This window comes from Carettochelys insculpta, chromosome 4, assembly GCF_033958435.1.
Source record: "Carettochelys insculpta isolate YL-2023 chromosome 4, ASM3395843v1, whole genome shotgun sequence".
Taxonomy (NCBI): Eukaryota; Metazoa; Chordata; order Testudines; family Carettochelyidae; genus Carettochelys; species Carettochelys insculpta.
In genome coordinates this window covers 83888961-83916783 of record NC_134140.1, presented here as the reverse complement: position 1 = coordinate 83916783, position 27823 = coordinate 83888961, and the positions used below count along the sequence as shown (strand labels likewise).

At 42.7% G+C, this 27823-nt stretch overlaps 1 protein-coding gene across 8 annotated transcripts in view; it reads right to left on the bottom strand.

Annotated features, from left to right (window-relative positions):
• LRBA (LPS responsive beige-like anchor protein) overlaps positions 1–27823 on the bottom strand; it is a 657226-nt gene that overhangs the window by 89234 nt on the left and 540169 nt on the right. For all 8 annotated transcript variants that reach the window (XM_074993191.1, XM_074993193.1, XM_074993194.1 and 5 more), the window contains exon 48: positions 12551–12718. In XM_074993191.1, the coding sequence (XP_074849292.1) occupies positions 12551–12718 (168 nt within the window). The remainder of the gene's footprint in view (positions 1–12550; positions 12719–27823) is intronic.

Below are 27823 nucleotides of genomic sequence, written 5' to 3'. Positions count from 1 at the left end.
GAAGATTGAGGGGGGGACATGATAGCAGTTTTCAGGTATCTAAAAGAGTGTCATAAGGCAGAGGGAGGGAACTTGTTCTTCCTTGCCTCTGAGGATAGAATAAGAGGCAATGGACTTAAATTGCAGCAGGGGAGGTTCAGGTTGGACATTAGGAAAAAGTTCCTAACTGTCAGGGTGATCAAACACTGGAACGAATTGCCAAGGGAGGTGGTAGAATCTCCATCACTGGAGATATTTAAGAAGAGGTTAGATAGATGGCTTTCAGGGATGGTCTAGAAAGTGCTTGGTGCTGCCATGAGGGCAGGGGGCTGGACTCGATGGCCTCTCGAGGTCCCTTCCAGTCCTACTCTTCTATGATTCTATGATTATTGTAAATAGTTGCCTGTGGGAGGAGGACATGAGCACCCGTGAGGGGTTTGCAGGGTGTGCCTGGTCTTCCCCTGAGCTGCCCCTGGTCTCCCATCCCCTCCTCCCAGGGTTCCCACCCCCTCCTGTCTCCCTCCCTCCCCCCAGGGTCCCCTTACCTCCATGACAGCCCTGACAGTGACTTGCTCACACCAAACTGATGTCCTATGGATCGGTAGCTGTCTGGAGCGGCCACCTTCCAGACAAGGATGCCGACCTGTTTCTCAACAGTGAGGACACACCGCATGGGGGTGTCCTAGTGCCGCAGGGCAGGGGTGAGCCACTGGTAGAGCTTGCGGAAAGTCTGCCGGCTCATCCAGAAATTCCAGAGCCATCGGTCAAAAATCGTCCCACTCCCCAAGCACCAGCCCCTCCCACCACTCTGTGCTGGTGGGATACCTCTATAGCTGGCGGTGCACCCGCTGGGGGCTGGGCTGGGACAGCCACATGGTGGTCTGGGGCAGCTCCTTCATCCCCCAAGGAGGACAGCTCATCTTCCAGGAGGTGTTAGGCAGACTCCTCCGCAGCACCGAGCAGGGCGCCCACTGCCTCGTAGGCAGCCGTGTGGGCTTCTGGCTGCTGCTGCAGCTGCTGCTGGGGGTCCATGCTGCGTGCACAGGGTCTGCAACAGGTTGTCAGCTCTGCGGACCTGTGCTGTGCAGGCTGCGTGTGTCTGGGAGAGGCCCTTTAAGGGAGCATCTTGCTGTTGCCCCAGAAGGGCAAGACCCTATCCACAGGCTTTCCTAGCCCCCTTATTCCGATTGGGGCTGCTTCTGTGTGTAGACGCTTCCCTGTGGGGAACGTTGACGGCACCAGCCCTGAAGGATGTGCGGATGCTACGTGTCGAAACAGCTTATTTCGATATTGCTACGTGAAAATAAGCTATTTCGATATAGTGTCCCAGTGTAGACATAGCTTTAGAGAACAAAGCCTACTGGTTCATCATATGAATTTGCAGGGAAGGGGAGTTATATAGCTCTCCCCACACAAAGGCTGCATCTAACACTATGTGATAAATTTGAATTTAAGGTTGTTAGCTCGATATTACCATGTGACTGCCTTCATTGTAAATATCATTAGCTCAATTTGGGGTGCTCTAATATTGATATATCATCTGCGGTACATGATGGGTATAGCATCAAGCTTGAACTCAAAAGTTCGATTAAAGGTTAGTGTGGAAGTGCTACATCTTAAAATTTAATTTATTAGCCTCCAGAGGTGTCCCATATGTAACCCACAATGCCCCTCAGTGTTCCGCTCTGGCCGCTGCTCCCCAGGTGCACAGGAATTAGGTAACACGAAGACCGTGAATTTCAAATCGTGACCAGGAAGCCTGTGGCTGTGGGCTCATGTTTGTATGAGAGCCTGAGAAACATCTTTCTTCCTTGCTATTAGCCCTGCGAGCACATCTAGCCATTACAAATAGCCCCAGCATGGAGTTCAAGGTTCTGTCTCTACACTTGTTATTTTTTACTGTGCTACCTGGCGCAGCTGCTGCCCTGCCACGCCACGTGGCAGCAAGACTGTTGTGGGGGATTGTGCTTACATAACAGACTGAGAAGCTTGTTGTCAGCACTCTACATTTGTGTATGCCCCTACCCTTCCTCCCTCACAGGCACCACAAAGTTGGGGTCTTTCCCATGGTCAGCCATATCTCAAGGGTAGCCCCCCACCCAATAAAAGGATGTGCCTGCCATTCAGTGCTGACCTTGCTGGCAGGCAGCACCATGTCCCGACTTGCATGTGGTTAGGGCTCCAAGGGCAGGAACAAATTTCAGGCCTCCAGCGGTGGCTAAGATATTCAGGGGGAGACTACTTCAAGTGGCCCTCACCCTAAATATACATTCGAGGTCTTTCTGCCACCAGGGGGAAGCCTCCCCTTGTGGCTAACATATTTGAGGGCTTGCTGCTGCTGAGGGGAAGTCACTACTTCAACTAGCCCCTCACTGAAATCCCTATGCCCCACGCCCCAGCAATGGACCCATGGGGCCTGATGTCGCCAGGGTAAAGTCGCTCCCCAGAAGCTAAGATTTTCAGGGGTGGGGGAACATTTCAACCAGCTCTGCAGCCGCAGATCACAGCCTTCCCCTCCCCACAAAAAATATTTTCAGGGGCTTGCTTCCCATTGCAGACACCTTCTGCTTTTTGCAAAACCTTTGATATTACAGTTATGAACTCTTTTTCCTAACATTTCCTATCTTGCTTCATGCTTTGACCCCTCAAAAACACAGGATGGAGCGCCAGTTGAGATTCCTGTTTCTGTTATAAGTTCAGTGAATGAGATTTCACTGCCATCCCCCGTGTTGGCAATGTCTATGTAGTGAAGAGGAAAAGACAGGTTACTCACCGTAGTAACGGTGGTTCTTCGACATGTGTCCCCGTGGGTGCTCCACAATAGGTGTCGGGCTTGCCCGGCGCCGCAGATCGGATCTTCCAAGCAGTTTCTGCCGGACCGCGCATGCGCCGGCGTGCGCCGCTCCCTTGCGCGCTCCTGGCCATGTGCGCGATCCGGTCCCCACCAGTTCCTCGACCAACCGCCTCGGGTGCCCCTGCAAAACACTAACAGAGATCCGAAGCGGGGAGGATGGGCGGGTAGTGGAGCACCCACGGGGACACATCTCGAAGAACCACCGTTACTACGGTGAGTAACCTGTCTTTCTTCTTCGAGTGTCCCCGTGGGTGCTCCACAATAGGTGACTACCCAGCAGTAACCCAAGATAGGAGGTGGGTAATCGGATTATGTGCAGCTTGTCCCTGAGAGCACCGCTGTAGAGAGACGGGTATCCTCTTGGAATACTCTGTGAAGGGCGTAATGTTTGGCGAAGGTGTCGTAGGATGACCAGGTCGCCGCTCTGCAAATGACTTTTAACGCAACGCCCTTGAAAAAGGCTGTTGATGCCGCCACCGCCCTAGTGGAATGAGCCCTGGGCGTGGCCAGTAAAGGAGTCTTTTTGAGTTCGTAGCACATTTTTATGCAGGATACAATGTGCTTTGAGATCCTCTGCGAGGAGAGACCTTCTCCTTTTGATTTGGGAGCGAGGGAGACTAGGAGTCTATCCGTTTTCCGGAAGAACTTGGTCCTGTCTACGTAGAAGGCTAGTGCCCTCCTCACGTCCAGGAGGTGCAGGCGCGCCTCTTTGTTGGAGTTATGAGGCTTTGGATAAAACGAGGGTAGAACAATAGGTTCGTTAATGTGAAACTCAGAAGAAACTTTGGGAACAAAGGCTGGATGCAGCCATATGGTTACCACCTCCTTGGAAAAAACAGTGCAGGGTGGCGTTGCCATGACTGCCGCAAGCTCGCTCACCCTACGAGCTGACGTAATTGCAAGAAGAAAGGTCGTCTTTATTGTAAGGAGGCGGAGGGGGACCGTGGCCAAGGGCTCGAACGGTGGTCCCATTAGCGTGGTAAGCACCAGGTCCAAGTTCCACGAAGGTGGAATCGGTTTCCAAGGGGGGTATAGGTTTACCAACCCTTTGAGGAACCCGGTAACCATAGGATGGGTGAAAACCGTGTGCCCTTCCTCTTCGTGTCTGAACGCCGAGATGGCGGCAAGGTGGACCTTCAACGAGGATAGCGAGAGTCCTCCTCTCTTGAGGTCCAGTAAATACTCTAGTATTGTAGGTATAGGCACCAAAAGGGGGGCCAGCTGTTTGGTAGAACACCAAGCTGTGAAACGAGTCCATTTCTGCTTGTAGGTCTTCCTGGTGGAAGTCCTCCTGCTACTTTCTAGGACTTGCTGCACTTCCTCTGTGCATGTGCTCTCTAGGGAGCTGAGCCATGGATTAACCACGCTTGTAGTCGCAGGCTTTGGGGGTGCGGGTGCACTATGGACCCCTGGGCTTGTGTGAGCAGATCCGGCGCCACCGGAAGAGGCATGGGTGGACGGTCCGACATGCGCAGGAGTAGGGGGAACCATTGCTGTCGATCCCACGTTGGGACTATCAGGATCATCCGGGCCCCTTCCCTCCTGGCTTTCTGCAAGACTTTGTGGATCAGCACTGTGGGAGGAAAAGCATAAAGCAGGGGGCCCCTCCACAGGATCGCGAACGCGTCCCCCAGGGACCCCCATCCTAATCCTGCCCTGGAGCAGAATCGTGGGCACTTCTTGTTGTGTTGAGTGGCAAACAGGTCTATCTGGGGAAAACCCTATGTGTGGAAAATCGGCCGTAGCAGATGGGGACGGATCTGCCACTCGTGTGTGAGTGCAAAATGCCTGCTCAGCTGGTCTGCCTTCACATTGTACGCACCTGGCAAGTATGAGGCTTTCAAGATTATATTGTTGGCGATGCACCAGTTCCATAAGCGGACTGCTTCCGCGCATAAGGCACGGGATCGAGCTCCTCCTTGCCTGTTTATATAAAACATGGTGGAGGTATTGTCTGTACTGATCCCAACGACTTTGCCTTGTATATGGTCTCGAAAGTGTCTGCAGGCGTTGAACACTGCTCTGAGCTCCAGTATATTTATGTGTAGTGACTGCTCCGTGGATGACCACAGTCCTTGAGTCACCTCTTCGCCCATGTGCGCTCCCCACCCTATGAGGGAGGCATCTGTAGTGAGAAAAACCGATATTTGTGGCTGGTGGAAGGGTACCCCTGTTAGCAAGTTCCTGGGGTTTACCCACCATTGGAGGGATTTGCGCACCTCCGGTGTGGGCGACACCACCCTGTGAACGGTGTGTACTGCCGGTTTGTATACGCTCGCCAGCCAGTGCTGCATGCTGCGCATGTGTAGCCTGGCGTTCTGTACTACGAACGTTGCCGCTGCCATGTGGCCCAGCAGCTGTAAGCACGTCAAGACCGGCACCATAGGGCTGAAGGTGATGACCTGCACGAGGGAGCCGATGGCCCGAAAGCGAGCCTCTGGTAGATATACTCTCGCTGTAACCGAGTTTATACGAGCCCCTATGAACTCTATGTCCTGTGTGGGGTCTATTTTTGATTTTGCCAGATTGATAACCAGGCCGAGTGAAGAGATCGTGTTTGCTGTGACGCGTATCATGCGTAGTACCTCCCCCTTCGAGGCCCCTTTGAGCAGGCAGTCGTCCAGATACGGGAATATAAATACCCCCTGTCTGTGCAGCTAGGCTGACACCACTGCCAAGGTCTTGGTGAAGACTCTGGGGGCCGAGGAGAGGCCAAACGGTAGGACCTTGTATTGGAAGTGTTCGTTGCCTACCATGAACCGGAGGAATCGCCGGTGAGCCGGATGGATAGTTATGTGGAAGTACGCGTCTTGTAAATCGAGGGCTGCGAACCAGTCTCCATCGTCCAGTGCTGTAAGGATGGAGGCGATTGTGATCATCCGAAAGCGTTGCTTGCGCAGGTACCGGTTGAGGCCGCGAAGATCTAAGATGGGCCTCCAGCCTCCTGTCTTTTTCTCCGTGAGGAAGTACCTCGAGTAGAACCCTTTTCCTTGCAGTTGCTCCGGCACTCTTTCCACTGCCCCTATGAGCATGAGATGGTCTACCTCCTGCTTGAGCCTCGCTACTTGGGAGGCCTCCTGGAGGTGGGGCCTGGGTGGAGGTCGTGGCGGTGGGAGCGACTGGAAGGGGATGGTGTACCCCGTGACTATGATCTCCAGCACCCATTTGTCTGTGGTGATCCTTTGCCACTGGTCGTAGAATGGTCGGAGGCGATGGTGGAATAGCCGCTTCGGATGACCTTGTGCGATGGTAGTGATGGCGCAGCCCTGGATCTGTGTGTCAAACTTGTGGCCTTTGGCCCTGCCCCGAGGACGCATGGCTCTGTTGTGAACGTCGCCTGGGAGTTCTGTACTGATGGTGCTCTTGATGTCGCCCTTGCTCGTAACCCCTGTGGTACTGGGGACGCTGTTGCTGATACTGGTACCGTCTTTGTTGAGGGTAGTACTTTTTCTTTCTGTATGGAGGGGTGTAAATCCCCAGGGTCCTAAGTGTGGCTCTTGAATCTTTACTGGAATGAAGGACCGAGTCAGTTGATTCAGCAAACAGCTTCTGCGAGTCGAAGGGAAGGTCAACCATCTTCGCCTGCAGATCCCTCGGTATACCCGAAGTCTGGAGCCAGGACTCCCTTCGCATCACCACTGCCGTAGCTGTGGAACGTGCTGCTGTGTCCGCAACGTCCAGGGCGATCTGAACTCCCGTCCTCGAGGCCGTGTAGCTTTCTTGCACGATGGCCTTGAGCACCGGCTTTTTGTCCCCTGGAAGCGAGTCCATGAGGGAGGTTAACCTAGAATATTTGTCGAAATTATGGTTCGCTAAGTGCGCTGCGTAATTTGCCATTCGCAACATTTGAGTGGAGGAGGAGTAGACCTTTCTGCCGAACAGCTCTAGCTTCTTGGCATCTTTGTCTGTTCCCCCTGTCCTGAATTGAGATGTCTTTGATCTTTGTTGCGACGACTCCACCACCAAGGAATTTGGCTGTGGGTGGCTGAACAGGAACTCCATGCCCTTCGCCGGCACGAAGTATTTCTTATCCGCTCTCTTGTGGACAGGCGGAATAGTCGCAGGGGTCTGCCATATCATAGTGGCGGACTCCAAGATTGCTTCATCAAGCGGTATTGCTACTTTGGAGGAGGCCGGAGGTCTCAGATTTTTGAGGAGCTTATGGTGTTTCTCTTGCACCTCTGCTGTCTGGATGCCTTGCGTGAAGGCCACCCTCCGAAAAAGCTCTTGAAACTGTTTGAGATCGTCCGGGGGATGGATGTCCCCCGGGGCCATAGCCTCGTCCGGGGAGGAGAGCAAGGAACCGCTGGGGTACGTGTCTCTGGACCCTTCCGGTTCCTGTTGGTGATGGTACACCCTCTCACTAGAGGTTTGCGAGGGAAAATCTCGGGGTTCCATAACCAGTCCCCCCTGAGATGCTTGAGTCTCTGTCCCCGGTTGCAACTGCCCTTGGGGATACGCGATCGTCTGTGGGGATCTTTCCCTAGTAGATTGCCGATGGTGTCTATGCCCCGCGTGATAGGGGCGACCATGGCAGTATAGGCACTGTGCTTGGGAAGGTGACCTAGACCACTCCCTTGGTGCATACCCTCTGCGTCTGGGGGAGCGAGATCGTCGAGAGATCTGGGACACTGGAGAGAGCGATTTTGAATAGTATTTCAGCGGTTCAAACCCCAGGAAGGGTGAAGGTGGTCCCAGGCAGGGTGAGGCTGGTTGCAAAAATGGAGAAGGGGGCTCCGGGTAGGCTAGGGGGGACCCCTGCCTTCTAGTTGAAGTCTGCAACATAAGCGGAGGGCTGTGAGAGAGCAACTCCACAGCCCTGTCTGGAGAGGGGCTGCGATGCCTCGTCTTGTGTGCAGCCTTCCCCCTCCCTTGAGGAGGTAACTCCGCCCCTTGACTTGTAGGGGATCTCTGCCCCGTCCGCGCCGTGCTCGGCACGCTCGAGGGTGGTGCCGCACGTGCGGTGTCCTCCGGTGCCTGTAGGCTGCGTGCCTGCGCGCTCTGCACCACCGGTTCCCCAGGGGTCGGTGCCGCTGCTTGCGGTGCCGCCGGTACCGGCGCTTGTTTAGCCGCCGCCCTGCCTGCGGTGCGGGGCAGCTGCTTGATTATCGGAGGCTGAGCCGCCTCCATGTGGCTCTCCGTGCCGCCGCCGATCAGCTGTTGCTGCGGCTGGGGGCTGCTCGCTCCTCCCGTCCCGCTCGCTGTTGCTGCCGGCAGGGATCGGGCTGGGGAGGCTTTCCTCCGTTTTTGCGCTGATGGGGTGAGGGAGGCGGCTTTCCTTTTATGGGCCCCGGAGGGTCCCTCCTGCTGCGGCCGCTCCGGCACGTCTGGCTGGAGGGCCTTGTCGAAGAGCAGCATTTTAAGCCGCATCTCCCTGTCCCTCCTTGCTCTGGCTGTTAGTTTTGCACAGAAGGAGCATTTCTGTGCAACATGGGACTCCCCAAGGCACCTTATGCATAGACTGTGCCCATCAGACGCTGGCATTGCCTCTCGGCAGGACTCACATTTCTTAAATCCTGAAGAGGACATTGTTGGTGAGTCTTTCAGTTGTTAAATGGGTACTTAGCACCTTCTCTGTGCTGTTATCCCCTTCTGATGGCCTGCCGCAGCAGGAGGGCTGATGGCCCTATGCTCCCGGCCTCCGGCGCTTGTTACTGGGACTGGACTGAAAGCTGTCCCGCTTGCTGTTTGGTTTTTTTTTTTTTTTTTTTTGAAAAATAACAACCGGCTAACTTGCAGTAGCCTAAGAACTTGAAAAACTTTAAAGAAAAACAGTTAAAGCCTATTGAATACGCTAACTTGGCCTTAGCTTAGTCGGATTCCGTCTGCAGCCGACGGCGGTTAAGAGGAACTGGCGGGGACCGGATCGCGCACATGGCCAGGAGCGCGCAAGGGAGCGGCGCGCGCCGGCGCATGCGCGGTCCGGCAGAAACTGCTTGGAAGATCCGATCTGCAGCGCCGGGCAAGCCCAACACCTATTGTGGAGCACCCACGGGGACACTCGAAGAAGAAGACAAAGATACTTTTTCCCTAGCCTTTTCTATCCTCTTTCTTCCAATTTTGCATCCCTCCATGCAGGGAAGAGTGGGCAGAGGGCCAGCTGAGAATACAGACTGTCCCTGTGTGTTATTTTCAGAGATCAGATGCAGTCAAGGAAGGGGGGAAGTCAGTGGATGGCCAGTTGAGAACACAGACTGTGCACAGAAGCCGAATGGTGCACTGGAAAGCCAAACACCCTCCCCTCAGCAACTCTCTTTTTTCAAAATCTTCACTTTCAACTCTTTCTTCCAGTTTTTCAGGGATCAGATGCAACCATGGGAGGGGGTACACTCAGTGGAGGGCCAGTTGAGAAGATACCACACTTGCTGATTTTCATGAAATCCTTAATAATTCAGTTAGGGAAGGAAGAGATTTCTATTAATTTTGCCATCTTTGTTGATGCCCTACTCTTCTTTCCTTCTGACTAGAAAAATGGACATTTGCTTAACATAAGAGGTGAATGAGGAAAATGCATTTTAGGAAGATGATGTCAAAGACCATTGAGTATACCCAGAATGCTATGGAGATGAGGAAACTGTGAGACAGGTTCCCACAATGTACTACTGGAACAGTTGTTTGCCAATGTGGGAAGGTGAGGATAGTCAAAATTGAATTTATAAATTCCAGAGTTACAAAATCAATATTAATAAATTTGATTTTATCTTGTAGTGTAGACCCAGCCTAAGTCAGTTCTCTTGGCCAGTTTGCTCTTGGGTGTGAATTCACACCTGCCTGCCCTACCCAGCCCTTTCATTTGCTGCAGTTACTTCTAGCAAAGTTGGGGGGTAGGTAGGAGGTGAAACTTTCAAAGTCTTGCATTGGAATGAAATACCATTTATCTGAACAATTTGTCATACAGTACAATGAAGCTCTTGTGTTCCAAATGGCCTTTGCCTCATTTATCAGCAGGGCGACTCTTCTTTGAGCTGATTGGAGAATATCCAATAGCTTTGCGTATTTTTCTGCAGGAATTGTGCCTGCATACCTAAGGAAGCAGATATATGCTTCAGAGGTTCCTGATGTGCCTCAAAGGGCACCAAGAGAAAAGAGAATTCCCACATGGTAGAGTTATCTGGAGAGTGTGAGAAGGTTTTCTGTAATAATAAGCCCAGTTCTTGCATCAAAGGATCTGTTCGGAAGGACTGAAATTAAGTTTGAGAACAAGTGTCACCCTCAGGACCGGTGATTCCATTTGGGAACAGATAAAATAGCACTACCTCAGGAGCCAATGAGCATTCCAAGGAGAAATGAGGTATTGGTGGCCAATAGGTACCAAGCCAACAGACCTTGACCTGAATGCTGGACAGATACCATTCTCAAGTACTGATGGTGAGCTTGGGGAACTCTCCACTGTCCATCTGATGGCAAGGGAGAGGACAATCCTGACCTGGATCTTGAGATGTCCTAGAAGTTCTTTGATGACAATAGGGAAACCGGCAAATAATTTTACTGAGAGGCCCTAAGGCCAAAGAGGAATGAAAATCACCATGTGCAGTACATACTTCCACCTGGCACCAAAAGACGATTTGACTTGGAGACTGTCAGTGCCAATGCCACCAGTATCAGACTCAATGAATGCACCACGGCTGGAAACAGAGTTGATGTTACAGTTTCTCACTGCGTTTGGTGTGGTATGGGGAGTGATTAGACAGACATGAACCACCTCAGAGAGCATGATGCCAGTCAGCACTCCTTTTAGGAGACAAGGAGGCATTTCTCCAAGCTCTGGAATGGTCCCTAGTCATTTTGTGTGTTGCTTTTCCTCAGCACTCTGAAGATAACTCCTCCTCCTCAGCATCTGAGCACACGGAATCATCATGACCACCTATCCGACAAGGCCCTTGATGCCACAGTGTGCACTCTAGAATGTGCCACTTCAACCACAAGTTTCTTGCTACCTGACTCTGCAGATGGAGCACCACTCTAAGGTGTCCCTTGCTGAAGCACAACAAGCACCTTTGTTTGGGGGATTGCTATTGTGAATGCCCCTTCTGTGGTATACAATGCCTAAACCCAGTTGAGGGCTTCACATGGGGGCAGCCAATTACTCTAACCAACACTAAACCAACCTAAGATACAACTACCATATACATGACAGATTTTCAGAAAACAGATCAAAAGCATCAGGCACAGACACCAACCACACAATACTCCAACCCTAGGCACTGGCGGTGAGAAGGAGCTGATGGGACTTGGAGTGACAAATGCCCTTACATGGCTCAGGGAGAGGAACTAGGACTATAGAGTATGAGTGCCATTCCTACAGGTACTACATAAAGTTTCTGGCTCTAGTGTACTGGATGCACACACATTTACATGAAATACATGGCTGCATCTACTCAAAGAATAACTATTTCAGATACAGGTGCTAATAAAATTTTCCTGCCAGCCAAATGCTCCAGTCTCTATTTTATTACTTTCTAACTTTATGCCATATCTTCCCCTAAGATGTATGGAATTTAGCTCAAAGACACAATACAAACTTTTTTTTTTTAATCTTCCCATTAGCTGTCACCCCCTTATTGGTCAACTTCATAATGCTCTTAAATAAATTCATTCTGAAGTTTGGATTGTATGTGCAGCTTGAGGAAACAATAGGGCTAGATGAAAGAATATTTATTGATTGAAATGATTACCTGTGCCCACTCTATTACCTTTCTCAATAAGTAGAAACAACAAAAACTGGAACCCTAATATAAGTCTACAATTTAGAGTGAACACCAAACCTTATATTTATGAAGTGAAAATTTCACAGCTTAAACATTCCTTCATTTCCTTCCATGTGGCATAAATTGAGCCAGTCTTTTAAATAAAACTATTTTAGCTGTGTATTGTAATAATCTGTTATGAGTGGTAAATATTTTAAAACATATGATACACTCTCACGTTTATTCTATAATATAAATATCTGTTTCAAGTTTACAGCTCAGTAGAAGAGGCAAAACTTATCATGAACCACTTTTTATTTTTAACAAAAGCCATCCCCCCCCCGAAAGAAATATTTGGCAGGAATTCTGAAGAATATTTTAGAAAATAGTTTTGTCTTAATGGAGCTGTTGTCCCTGGATACAAGATTCCTATTACACTGATATCTGGTAGGATCACCAAAGATTTTAAGGATCTGTTATTTCTCCTTTTTTCTATCAACAAACACACCAAATTTTAACTTGACATCAGGACAAAGCCAAATAAAAAAAATGGTGAATATAATTGTACAATATTCTGTACCTATGCATTAGTACATTAACGTGTGTGAAAAGAAATTTTTAAAAGTTGCAACTGAGCCTCTCAAAAATTAGGGACAGACAAAACTAAGATTATTCGTATTACGTTTTCATGAGTCTCTTGCCTCATTCAGGACATAGCCAGTGAACAGACAGTAGAATGGACAGTACTGAGCAAATTAAAGAGTAGTTCAACATTTATTGTTACCTTATAATTCAATGTATGAAACTTAGACACAGAGAGATCAAGGAGAACATTTGCAGAAATGTCCACTAATTTTGTATGCCACAGTGACAGAGCCATCAGACTGGAGACACCCTGGGTCTCAAACAACCAAACTCACAATGCTAGAGAAATGAAGATTTATTGCTGCACTTACGCAGAACAGACTCCTTTACAGTCTAAATGTTAGTGTAACACATTTTCCCTCTCCATACTTAAAAGCTAGCTTACCTCTCTCAGTATGGGATCAGTTATTGAACTCAAGTTGACCGCACCTTCATAGGTTAAATAGTAGAAAACATTCAGGGATCGGACAGCCTCTGGCCCTTGCTGTTTGTAGCCAAAAATTAGATCAATCCATTGGTGAAGCTGGCATGAAACAAACTCACTCTCCAAGGCCTGCAATAAAATGCAAAATAGGTTATCTTGACATCTGTTATTATTAATACATGAAAATATTCATAAGTAGGACATGAAATCATCTTTAGTAGTTCCCCTACACTAATTTTGCTAATATTTTAGAAAATGTAGAAAAAATTATAACACTTACTACTAAAAACATAGTAGGGTAGAAAGGACCAGCCATACGGCCTGTCTGCCCCACCCCTCGAAGTCCAGATTGCCCCATACTCTATCAATGAAGTGGGCAATAATGAGACACAAAAAGGCAGAATGTGCCTGCCCCTCTTTATGTTGGATGGGGAGGGTGAATGGACAGCATCTGAAGTCAGTTATGACACATGGGCAGAGGGCTGAGAGATTTGATGAATTAAAAGTTAACTAGGGATGATCAGGTGAAATGCAACCAGGAAGTTCTTTATAACAAATATGTTGGTTTGTGATTACTTTTATCTGTATACTCATGCTTGTCCAAAATTGTAATTTTAAGGTATGTTTATGCTACAATTAAAGCCATGGTTGGCTTGTGTCAGCCGGCTCAGGCTACAGGATGATAAAATTGTACTTTAGACATTCAGGCCAGGCTCTGCAACCATCATTTCTTGAAGAGCTGGGAGCTCCAGCCCAAAACATAGATGGCTGTTTTACAGCCCCAAAGACAGAGCACCATGATTCAAGTCAGATGACAAAAGCCAGCCACAGATGTTTAACTGCCACGCAGACATACTTCTACTGTGGTTGTTTGGGCACTAGGCACAACAGGTACCACTTTTGGCTTGGGCTCCCAGGACCTACAGTAATGCAAATAAGTAATAAAATATTCTTCCAGATAATATTTAACATATTGTCCCAGAACCATCTGTTTCATAAGGCACCCGTTAACACATTAATTTAGAAAAAGGAAAACAAAGGACATAGAAAGCAATTCTGATAGGTCTGAAAGGCAGAAATTGAATGTTAAAATGAGCTTCTTCTCAAGTTGTGACATGCAACTCAAGTTTGCCATATTATTATTACTGAAATAGTAAGAAAAAGATTAAAGAATTAGTTAGAATAGCATATTACATACACAAATGAAATAAACATCTCTAAAATACAGCTGACACATGCCTGTCACTGGAACATCTAGGCTGTGTCTACACAGAGCCCTAGTGCCAGAATTTGATGCAAATAAGCAGTCTCCAAAAAGGAAACCAATGACCTATTTGCATATTCACACCATTAATGTGCATATTCATGAGATTGATTTGCATACTCAGCAAGCTATCAAGCAGTGTAGATGTGGTACTGCTGGGAAAAAAACACCTTTGTTTGGAAAAGAATCAGGCACAAGGGGCTGCTGACAAAGGGTTTTTTGATGGCAGAACCATATCTACACTGCTTGACTTCTGCCGGGAGTATGCAAATTAGTCTCATGAATATGCATATTAGACATGTGGATATGCAAATGAATCACTTTGCATTTTCAAGACTTCTTATTTGCATCAAACTGCTGGCACTAGGGTTCAGTGTAGACACAGCTCCAGACAAGTGACTACCTGGCATTGTTCTTTATGACACAGATACCAAGTTAACTGCAAGTGATCAGATCAGTGTGCTGGTGATTTCATCTTAAGACGTATGGACAAAAATTTTCCCATGCCTGCACAGAGCATAGGTAAGCAGAAACTTCTAAGAAGCTCTGGAAAGTCAGTGGCATTGGAACAATTTTTAGGGTGAGGGTTCTAAGCCATGTCCCCCCACCTTACTCCAGTCTCAGCTTTCATCCCCACCTCCCTATGGTGAAGACCCAGGCACAGGACTGATAATCAGGGTCCTGGGACCTGAAGCAGAATTGGCAGGACCAAGCAGTGGGAGCCCTAAGTGACCAGGGCCCTGGGGCCAACAGTGAAGACTGTGGGGCCAGCTGCCAGGAACCCCCAAGTGGAGCTGGAACTAGCCGGAGCCAGGCAGCTGTGGGACCCCAGGTGAGGGCTGGTGCCTGAGTCTCTGTGAGGTAGCACAAAATCTGGGGAGTGCTGCAGCATCCCTTAAACCTCTATTTCTTGCACCTCACAAAGAGGTACTAGCAGTTTACTGTCATACTCCTTTGCTTATTGAAAGGATTTTTGGACTAATTCACAATGTCTTATACTGATCAAAAGATTCCTTAACTTAACCAATACGATGCAAATATAGGGCTGGAAACCTGTGTTCCATAGTCTCCATGCCTTCAGTTTATTACAACAAAGCTCCAACAGAAAAGCATGACTGCGAAAAATCATATTTAGCTAACCTACTAAGGGATGCAATCTAGATGGAGTTGCCAGAAAGTCTGCCTCACACAGAGCAAAGTAGGTAGGCTTGGAAAACTTCTCCAGTTTACAGGCAACTAAACCATGACCCTCATTCACCTCCAGACCCATCTGGTCTTGCAAATGTGCAATGTTGCCTCTGGATGGGTCTTTTGACATCAACTTTATTCTGTAATGGGTGAATTCTAGCAAAGACACCATTGCATGTCATCTGTGAGACCAGGGACAGTATGAATAGCTGGGAAAAGTCAGTTAGGTCACTCCAGTCTGTGATACTACACAAGACACTTTACAGTTTAGCATCTGTTTCAGGAGTCAGTGGCTGCATCTATAACAGCAAGCTCTTTTGGAAGACCGGGCCTTTTCCAAAAGAATACACGGTGCGTCTATACAGAAAACGTGCTCTTTCAATCTGAAATCGAAAGAACACAGCACTTTTCAGGTGGCTCTCTTCTTCTCCCAGATGAGGAAGGACTCCTTTTTCTGAAAGAATTCTTTGAGGAAAAAAACACGTGTAGGGGTCCTTTTTTTCCAAAAGAGCAGTCCTCATGGCTCTGGATTTTTCGATCCCCAGCCCATTCTTTTGAGAGAGCAGAGACTGTGTGGATGCTCTCTATCAAAAGAGCGGATTGATGTTTTGATCCACTTTTTTGTGTGTGGATGCTCTCTTTCAAAAGAAGGGTTTTTTTGGGAGAGATCTTCCACAAGACCTTTCGAAAGATTGCTGTTTGTAGACGTAGCCTAAGGGTATGTCTACAAAGCAAAGCTACTTCAAAATAACACCTGTTATTTAGAAATACTTTGCCAGCATCTACACAATGCAATTGCTATTTCAAAACAGCAGTTGGCTCATTTCAAAATGGGTAAACTTCACTCCACAAGACTAGCGCTTATTTTGAAATAAGCCAGACTATGTCCCAATGGCTGTATTTCAAAATAGGCTCTATGGTGTGTTGATGCTGTATTTCAAAATAGCTAAGTGCTATTTCGAAATAATCTTGGCTACATCTACACTTGCCCCTCCCCTTTACAAAGGGGAATGCAAAAATGGCCAATTGAAAATGCAAATTGTGTGTTAATTTGCATCTTCAGTTCCTCATTTGCATAACAACAGACACTTGCCCTTCCGGAAGTGCTGTTTTTGAAAGCTAAAACAGTGTTGTAGACAGGGTTCCTTCGAAAGGAAGCTCCGCTTTCGAAAGCACCCCCATCTACACGGCCGTTTTGGTATTCAAAAACAACACTTTCAAAATAGTGAGTGGCAATCACGATGCAAATGAGGCACCTCATTTACATTTTCAATTGGCCAGTTTTGCATGCCCCTTTTGAAAGGGAGAGGCCAGAATACACGTAGCCCTTGAATGCAGCAGCATTATTGGAAACAAGCTATTCTGGAATAATTCTTCTGAAAGAAGAATTCTTCTGACGTTAGACATATCCTACGGGAGATTTGATATCACACTAGCAGCAAGCACTAGGTAGATGGCTGCTGTTTCTGATCCAAGACTACACAAGACCATAACCTGGGAAGGTGGATCTTCCTGTAAGATTTAGCAGGATTTGATTTGGATGTAAGAAAACTCTGACCCCCCCGCCCCCCCCCCATCCCCTCTTCACAACTTCCAGGACTTGAAACTTCTTATTCAATTTAGTAGTAATTAAAACACTTAAAATAATGTACTTTAAAATACAGTACTTAAAATAATGAAATATTTTGGTAACTACAGAAAGACAGTATGCCTTTAAAATATGGACTCTACTGCTCATGGTAATGACCTTCATCATCATATTCCCTATTCTAAATACCATCATGGTACAAAACACTAAGGTGCAGCAAACATGAAGGTTTTACAACTGCCCACTGAATACATAAGCTTTATATGTACAACCACAGAACCATTTTCTGCAGTATGTTGGATGATCAAAACACTGTTCTGAAAACACTCGGCTAACTCAAAGTCCAACACATAGAAAAAACAATTATACATTAACAAGAATAAATCCCTGAACAAACAAATTTGGTTCAATACATGTTCAAAGGTATTATCTAGAATAAATCTGCTCTATTTCCATATATTTAATACTACCACTTCAAATAACTGGCGGGACTTGTTCTATCTATCTTGTGCAGAATTCAGTAAAATTGTGTTTTTTATAAGTACAGATAAAACAATACAGAGAAATCTATTATTATTTTATGTGACCTACAGAAACTAAGGGTTTTTTTTTTTTTTTGTATTAAAGGAAATTCCTTATTTTGAAAAGCAGAAATTAAAACTAATCTGAAAACCTAAAAAACTGCTCTGGCATTTGTACAGAAAATGATGGGTTAGTTTCATTAACCAATGTCTGAAAACAACATTTAAATTGACACATAAAAACAGCCATTGTCTTAATTTGTGTGGTATACTCCACACAAAAGCCCTAAATATGTTCAAATTAGAGCAAGCTGCTTGATTGTCACTGTAGTCTCATGTCACATTAATGCATGACAAACATTAAACCATACACTTAAATGGCAATTTATATCATTTAAATGTTTACTGCCAGACCAGCTCATCACTCATTTAAATGCGACTTTCTGACAGCTAATTTCAGTTAATTTTCCTCGATTCACTTAATTAGAACTTTCAATCAAGAAAAGACCTGTACATATCTTCAGTTCATCTTTTTTTTTTTTTTTTAATTTGAATGCTCAGCTATTCAGAGGCTGAAAATATCCTCTGAAACAGATTACCAGATAGTATGTCACATGTCCTAGCAAAAAAAGAAATATAAAAAACCACGTGGAAAAAATCTTTACAGTATATATGCTTATATGAGACTCATTTATATAAAAGTACTCCAAGTTCACATACACACAACCTCCACAATTAAACTATAAAAACAGCAACCAGGCAAATTAAAAATTAATGACTTCAAAATTGTTTAATAAGATAAAAATAGTCAGGAGTCTCATGAGTGTCCATAGACAATGTGAGGCTATAAAATTCTACAAAGCTCAGCAAATGACAATGATGTGCATTAATTTTCTTGCTATCCTGCCAAAACCTTTTAACAATAGAACATATTTAGTTTCTGCTTTACCTATTTCATCTTAGAAAAAATTTATTTTAATGTCATATGATTTTATATGTTCACTACACAAACACAGGTCAAGTATATTTTACTATTTTTCACTTGCAAAAATTTCTAATAAAAATGCAAAATGAAATATATTATAATGCTCATATTACACCCATAAAACACATGGGCATTGATAGCTACTAATACCGTTGTTCTGCAGTCTCTTCAGGTTATCAAACATGTAAATCTAACAAGCTCTTAAAAACTACAGTTGCACCACTCATTCACGGAATTGCTGGTGGACTTTGCTTCACTTTTGCAAGGTTAAGACAAAAATGTTCTTTTAAGCTAAACAGATGTAGAATTACAGAACAGGAAATTAACCATGGAAAGATGATGGAAATTATTTGTTATTTCCTTTACATTACATTAGGGCATTTTTAAACATCTTTGCCCAGTTGTTAGGATGTGAGGGCTAAAAGAAGAGAGATCAAGATGAACATCAATGCTCAGTCACTACAGGAAAGGCCAAATATAACACAACATTTGAAAAGATAAGATTTTCTGTCATTCTAGGCTAGCAGATAAAACCATAATTTTAGGTTAATTATGAATTAGGCTGAAGAGAGTGGGATATAATGGTATCTTTGTAGGCATAAAGGGAATTGAACTTCACAATGATTAAAATTCAACTATTTTCTGGGATGACAACAGTGTAACAGAAAAATTCTATTTGACTATAAAATCAAAACCCCCTTTAAAAACTGAAAAATGTAAAGTACAACATTCATAACAAATGTACTGTATTCACAGCAAATTCTCTCCAAAAAAAACACGGGGGAGAGTTACTTAAAATTTTATTTGCTCAATATTTGCCCATTCCAAGCCAACCAACCAACCTATTACAGCCACGGAATGCTAAACATTTAGGACTACTCAGACCTCTAGGACAGTCAGTGCTCATTAAGGCCAGAGTTATATATGGTGTGCCACTATGGGATACTAACATTCTTCCCATGCTGCTCTTAAAGCTAGCCAGTCAATTGTTAGTACTCCCACTGCAGTACGGATACATCATTTACACCCATGCATGCTCTGAATAAAATTTTAAATAGAAATAGAAAAAAAAGAAGAGAGAAAAGACAAGCAGCTACCATGTTCAACACAACACAGTAATATTTAACTGTACTGAGTTATTATAAAATAAATTAGTGATTAATGCCCAATTGTTCGGGATCAAATAAGATCATGGAAAGACTGTCATATAAGCTATGTACAAGTTGTCAGTTCAGTCCAGTGGGACTTATATTAGCTTTGACAAACTGTCTTGGGGCTGATAGCTGTTTTTTTAATGAGATCTATTAGGCAGAGACTAAAACACTTGAGATATGCTAAAAAGTACAGTACACAGATGTCAAACACAAACACCTATTAGTAACTTTCATTTGCCCATTTCCAAACAAGAAATGTGTCAGAAATATTAAGCGAGTAAGGTTTTAATATTATAAATTAAATTTCAAATTATTCAAAAATATATTTCAAATGCCAAATGAAATGTTAATAATTAAAAAGCAATTTAAACTCTGTTCAAACATGGTTCTGAAATTTGTGATTTATTATGTGGCTTTTTTATTGCCAATTTTATGAAAGGAACGAAAACAAAAAAGTATGAAGGACTGTATTTATTTATTTTAGAAGGTGCTATAGAAAAAGCATTATATATGTGCTCCAAACAACAACAAATAGGTTAGATTAAAAGGGTTTGAAACAATACTCTTTCTACAGCTAAATTGCTCACTGTATCACATTGATTATATACCATTACAGTTTTCAAATTAAGGCTCTGATTAATGTAGCAACACACTTTTAAAGCAACCACTTTGAGATTTTTCTCCTACAAAATACTTTTTTTCCTATTTTACACTAGGTAACCACGTGCAACATGTGAAACTGCATGTATTTTAAAAATAAATATTAGAGACTAAGGTTATTCTAATTTTCATTTAAACAAATATGTTAAGTATACATAATTTTGCCAGTATAAGCATTGTTCAGACAAATCTATTTGCAGTGAAACTATCCGGAAATATAAGGCAATGCTCCTACTTGCCCTACTGTCCCACTGACTGTTAAATAGCTTTAAATATAATCAAAATAAAAGAAGATGTCTATTAGACATTAGAACTATGTTTTGAACATGCACTTGAACTTGAGTTTGTCCACACTCTTTTATTTCTGTATATTTTTCTGGGAATACATCAATTTAGCATATAAAAAAACTGAATTATTTCAAACATCTGAGAACATTATTGTTTGCCAAAAGTACAAATGCAAATAAATGTCCATTGTCTCCAAAGGGTTAAAGTGTTTTGATATCACTTTGAAACAAAGTATTCCATTATAATGAGTCAAAATAAAACTGAGTCATTACAAAATTCATTGTAAATCTCCAACACCCAACCAAAGAAAAAATCTACATACAAATAGGAATATCTAATCACATGTTCTAAAGATGGGAAATACAAACAACAGATACTTTGATTTATAATTTATAAAAACGTTTTCACACAGAGCACTGTAAAGGCAATGGCTCAAGCACCAGACCATTAATTTAAATATGTTAAGCACATTTTAGGTTAAACACACACAAAAAATTAAAACAAAACAAAACAAAAAAACAACAGGTCTGTTATGTTTGGATGTGCTGGATTTCAAACACTAGAGGTAATGTTTCCTTAACATTGATATATGACCTTTGTAACTTACAATGAAGAAGGCAGGGTTTTTTCAGCCTAATTAGAACTGTTTCAAATTTTCCTGCTAAATATATGATAGAAAGGCCTTTCAACTTTTTTTTTTATTATTATTCTAGAGTTTCTTTCCATGTCAACTTTGTTCCAATCAAAATATGCTTTGAATTAAATGATTTTGATTGAATATGTGGATCATGTTTCACATCTAAGATTTAAAGTCCGAAAAGGAAAAGTTTAGCCTGGTCAAACAAAGCGAGAGCAACCACTTTGCGGAAAGCTACTTACATTTACGAAGACTGACAAATTGTTTGTGTGCACCATTAGGTCTAGTTTTTGCAATAGTTGCCAGATTTCCTGTCCTCCTAATAAGAAATTAACTCTTTAAATACTGACCTATAAGTAACCAACTGTATTTCACTTTAAATGTAACTTTTACCATATATACTCTTCTGAGCACAAGAGAAAATAGAAATCTGGTATTAGGCATATATCAAACTAAAGTTTGCCCAGGAGGCATTGAGTATGTACGGTTTTCTGAAAAAAAGTTGAATCTTAACTCAGGAGATAAATAGAAAGGTAGCTTTTCTAGAAAGAATTATAATATTATGAACAGCAGTAAATAATCACACTAAACAATCTTTAAAACTGATTTTTTTAAAAAACATCCATAAAGCGTTAAGCTACATTCAGAGTTCTTTGGCACAGCATAAAGTAACAAAATGTGTTTTCGTGGCAAAAAGTATTTGGTGCAAGCAGCTCTGCATTGAAAAGACACTTTGGAATTTAGTACCTCAAAGATTCTTTCTAAATTTATGCAATCTATTACCCAAATATTAATTCAAACCAAGTTCTGATAAAAATCTGAGGCACTTATGTGTTTTTTGGAAAAGCAAGCACTCTCTGCAATTGTTGTTTTATAGGTTTAAATGGCCTAGGCAACCAGCTGTAACATATTTTATACACTAAAGGCTGCATTTCCTTTGAAATTCATAGTTTTAATATTAACTGAAGCTTCTATCATTACATGCCAAGATCAAAAGAATTAGGCGAACTTGCAAAACTGCCTTCAATTTGTATTCATAACAACTGCACTACTAGGTGAAATGGTCACCTTCAAAAACTTGCCAATTGCCTTATTTATTTCCTAGCATAGAAATTCAGGTAGCACCTTAGGTAACTATGAGGAGGAGTAGATAATCCTGAAAATATTGAAGTAATTTTCTAAGATAAAAGTAGCATGTTTTAAGCTTGACACCTGTATACAATGATATATACAGTCATATGTTACACTTCAACATTTTTAACATGGAGAATGTCAACAATTAACGTACAACATTTCTCCAAAGGACCTAACGTCACACAGTCCATATTATTCAAACCTGCAAATTGATCCTGCAACATGTATATAGATAGGAACAGAGAGGTAGCCATAGACAGATACTTAACTTTGTGGGCAATTTCATTGGTTTCAATGGGACTACTCACATGAGTGAAGTAAAACATTTGTATGTTTCCAGAATCAGAGCCATACAGTTAAAACAGGTGCTGTAGGGAAATATACAGCACATGAATATGAGATTTCTTTTGGTTTAGAGGGAGACACATAGCAGGATTCATAGCACGTCTATGTTGCAATAAAAGGCCTGCAGCACCAAATCAACTGACGCTGACTTTCTGGGGTTAAAAATAGCCGTGTAGATGACTGGACTTAGGTTGCTAACCAGTGCTAGCACATCCATGCTGCTATTTTTTGTACATTTGCTCAAGCAAAGCTAATACATTGCTGTATAGCTGGGCTATGAAGCACGCTGCCAGCTGAAAAGCAAACATGCTCACAAAGAAATGCCATTGAACACAGGGCCTTGCCTGGCTTAACTGAAACTAGTTTAAAATTTTGAACAAAAAAATTTGAAGGGTTTCTTTGCAACATTTGGATAACTAATTTAAAATAGTTTCTATTTGTTATCAGAGAACATCTGTTCTGACCTCAAGAAGAAAGCTGGATGGAAATCCCTTTAAGCATATCATTTGCTGTTTCTATTCCTGCTACATGAAATACTGGAGAGGAGGACAAAGAGCTCCCTCCCCTCTGAGATTCAGCAGACTGTTTTCTCAGTGCACCTAGTACGTTTGCTTTAAGAGCAACTGACTAAAACATGTCTACAGTTAAACCAGTGCTGCAGCTCCCCTGCTGTAGTGCTTCAGCACTGACCTACCTATGCTGAATGCAGAGATTCTAATCTCTGTGTAGGAAATCCAGCTCTCTAAGAGGAAGTAGCTAGGCTGATAGAAAAAATTTCTGTTGACCTCACAGGCCACGGCTACACTACAGAGCTATTTTGAAATACCTTATTTAAAAATAACACAGGTACACATTAAACGCATTTTGAAATAGCACCCACTGAGTGTCACTAGTGCTTATTTTTAAATAGCTCTGCTCCATGTCTTAATAGTGCCTATTTTGAAATACCTACATCAAAATAGGCATTATCCCCCCCTGCAATGAGGGCTACCAATTTTGAAAAAATGCACCTGCTATCTCGAATGTATTTCAAAATAGTGCGTGTGTAGATGCTTGCAAAGTTATTTTGAAGTAACAGCCGTTATCTCAAAATAACTCTGTAGTTTAGACATAGCCACACTGTCTGGGGGTGGGGGTGCAAATATATGTCATCAAACCTAAGTGTCTCAGGGTCTGAATTTTTCAAACTCTGTGGAGATGTAGCTATAGTGATATAAAACTCCCAATTCATATCAGTCATAGGCCTGGGAGTACAGAATGGTACATGGCCCTTATGCAGGGATGTGCATGTGAACACCACTCCCCCAACCCATGTCTAGTTTCCCTCCTTTTCTTCCTGCTGTGTTGTGCAGTGGGAGCTTACAAAACACCGTGGAGGCACCCAAGGCACCCTATGAGCTGTAGTTCCTTGGCCAGCTCTCTGCCAACAGAGCTGGCCCTGGAGCAGGAAAAGGACTACATTTCCCTGTTTGCCCTTGGCTGCTAGCAACAGGAAAGGGAAGGGGACAAATATTTTAGAATATTGTTTTCATTTATGATATTACAGCAAGATCCCAGAAAGTAATTTTCATAAAACCTTTATAACTGTATAGTACTCCATAGTAGATTATAATTATTTTGACAATCACTGTTCCCATTCAAATTTTTATTTAACCTCTTTTATGCACACTTATTACAAAACTATTTTGAACTACTTTATAATTTTTCAAAAAATGTGGTCTGCATTTCCAAAAGGAGCACACATCCCTGATGGAAGTTCCTGCATACGGGCCTGTTTTAAAAAGGCCAAAATTTAGTCTTGATCAAATTCATCTAAAAGGCATTTAATACAAGACACACCAGGGCTGGCCATTTGAAGGCCAAGTTCTAGTCCAAACCAAATAAAATATCAAAAGGGAGCCTGGCATGGTAAAAAGTGATTTGTCTATAACAAGGGAAGACCTGTACCTCCTAGTAGAAATGTACAGAACTTATTATGAAACCTAAAACCACGTGGAATTTGCCTGGCCTTGAAATTTAACCTTGATTAGATCTACAGTTTTAACAGCTTTACATAAGCATAACTGAGCTTTTAAAATTGAAAGGAAAACTTACAAGATAGGAAATGAATCCACATGAATCAAATGTGCAAAAATCGTTTACATGAATACATGACACAAAGTACCATATTTGGTACAGGTTTACTACAGGTTATCAGGATGAGTAAATCAAGCCACTGTTTAAACCTCACACTGGAGGTCAGAGATACACATAACTTTTGAAGGATACAAGCAGAATATTACATGTGATTTTCAAAATAATGTTGTGTGCATATACACGTGTGCTTTCATATTAAGCTCCTCCAGTAGCTCATCATTCCAAAGTAGCTTGTGATCCACTGAAGTGAAACAGAGCTTTATTTCTGCAGTTGTTTCAGCAGGTTCCAGCATTGGTGCCTTTGCATGTTTCATCTTATAGATAAAGTTTGTGGTTCATTAGGTCATGAGCTTTCATGAGTGAAAGTGGGTTTTACACATGGAAGTTCATGACCTAAGAAATTTGTTAGTCTCTAAAGTGCTACAGGGCTTCTTGTTATTTGTGAAGCTACAAACTAACAAAGCTACCTCTCTGAAATGTATTTTATTTCATGAATAAACATTGGTAGCTATGGCTGCACATACACAAATTCATAGCTCACTACAAAGAATATGAGGAAAGATTCTACAGGAATCGTTGAGATCACAGATTGAGTTAATTTGCATTAGAAGGCAGCGATGAGGATTTTTTTTGTTGTTAAAACAGAAGGACAAAAATTGAGGAGATTGTTTTTTAAAATACAGGTTAGATGAAAGCCAGGCAAAAAAGTCATTTCAATCTTGTGATTTTATTTGTCTGTTAATTCCTAGAACAAAGTTCAAGGGCATCTTGGGGCAAAGCACTGGAGATCTTCCATTTAAATTAGAGTACCACATTTTAATAAATCAATTACAAAAACAGGAAAAAAAACAATAGGAAAAGGCACTGTCATCAGATAGCACAAATAGGTAACGCACTCATGAATTAAAGTACATAACTAGAAGAGGGATTTGTTTTCTCACAATGATTATGGACAGCCATATCCTGATCTTTAACTAAACATCATCTGTAGCATTTTAGGGCAATAATAAAGAAAGGTATATAATTGGCAAGGACATTACCATACTTAAAGTTGGCATTTACAGATACCAAGTGAGAAAATAGGCACAGTATTAGTAATAACTCCGCAACCATCAAATATTCTCTATTTGTCTTTATAGAACAGCATAGAACAAAGTTCAAGTGCATCTTGGGGTAGAGAATCGTGGGGTAGAGACTTTCCATGTAAAATAGAACACATACAGCAAAGAAGATTTCTAAGGTTGCTGGCTTCTTGCAGCATTCTTAAGAGACTTGAAAATGACTTCTTTGGTTTGGCACTCACAATGTATAGTCATGATAAATATTAGTTCTTGAGGACATTATTCTGCTCTTCCAATTCATCTGTTTGGGACTTTTGAACTCTCCACCATAAAGGAACTATGCATAGAATGTTTTCAAGTAATATATTGAACATGTGCAGGAAATCAAGGTGTGAACACGCTTTAACTAACTGAGAATAACCTTACCATTACTTTGCCATGTATGGATTTACTATGGAAAAAAGACCAATAAAATCTCAAAAAATAAACACAGATGTAGACTATGGACAAAATACCACATTAAAATATTTTAAATAATGTATTACGGCTGTCTCTGTTAAACCAAAACCAACCGCAAACAAACAACCCACTCCCCAAATCATAAATAGAATGGTCTGGAGTTGCTTTCACTAACAACGAGTGTTCCAAATTTTCTGTCCACAACAGAACATATACTAAAACCTGGTATTTTAAAAATGATCATTCCTATATCTAAGTTACTTCAGAGACAGTATCCAATGAAGAATTAAAATTTTTACCATGCAACTATCCAGTCAGCCGATCCAAGTAATAAAAAAGGAATTTTAAGGCCCTCATTCACATCATTTTAATTGACGTCAGCAGAGGTACATAAGATTTTAATCTCACTTTCTAGCAGAATCTGGAATAAAAGCTGAACAACAATTGTTATGATTGATGATAACTGATCTAACATTTGACAATACCAACACCCTAAATCCTTGTAACAAAACGTCACACCTTTAGCATAGAAATTTTATATCAAACTATCTGATATATTTGATTCTGAAAGACATGAGGTCCCCAGAGTTGTAATCAATGATAATAAACAAGGAGTAAAATAGTAAATATTTGTGTTATTGATTTCTAATTGATTCTAAAACTTCCTATAAGTAAAGCTTAAGTTAGTTCCAATTTAACTATTTAACTAGAATCCTCAAAGGAGTAGGGTAATTAACATTTAAAAAACCTGATAAACTACATATTCTAACCTGGTATAAATTAATACATTAGTATGTTTAGCCACCCTCCATCCTGGAACAAGGCTACAGCATTAAACCAGGTTTAAAAGCTGAATTAAATCTTTTTGTATGTTTGAGTAAAAGAATCTCTTCAAATATGGAACGTGAAGGAGTGGCTGAGTGCATGCAGTGTACACAAATATTATACTGACCTTTAGATAAATTATTTAAAGTTACATACGTTTAAATATGGGCAGGACCTGCCAGCCCACGAAGACTAAATCACAACCTTCTTTCATCTGTTAGAAGAACAGTCTGACTTGGTACTGAGGCCCATGTGTGCCTCTCAGTAGCTTAGCTGAACAAGTAAAACTGTTACACTACCCACAACAGACTGACCTTACACAGAGGATCACAGACAATTTCTGTTCTAGTCACTGCTTCTCTCCTGTGCAAACTATATTACCTTTTCACATGCAGGAGCCAGTTTAATAATGGAATTTAGATGACTAGCATAAAAATTACAAAGATATCCTCTACTCCTAAAAACAAATCTTCATGCCTCTGTCTTCCTATGAGAGGAAAAGGCAAGCAGGGCAGCAAGGCAAGAGTTAATTGAAACTAACCTGGCATGTTGGGGGAAGAGGGAGAACTGAGAGTTAATCGGGGCTATATCCAGAGCCAGGCATGGATAGGCCTCACTAATGAGCCTCAAGTACCCTGCAGTGGCTTTCAAACCTAACTGGCTTCAAATGATGCCACCCCATGACAGAATGTTGCTAGCCAGATGAGGAAGGTGATTAGAATAAATGACTGCAGTAATTAACTCTGATTTGAAACCACCTGACTGGAAAGAGAAGCTAGGAGCTGTTTAGCTGATGGTCTTCTGGTTAAAAAAGGAAGCTTTCCTTTGCTCTTGTGTTTGTGTATGTTAGAAGAGCTCTTCCTTTCAAATAGGCATTTGGTGGCACTAATGAAAAGCAGCTTTCATTCAAGGGCCTCCCCATTCATTGCTAAAAGAGAAGAAAATAAAAGCTTCAAAGTAGAACTAATTTACTTCACCCTAAAGCCCCT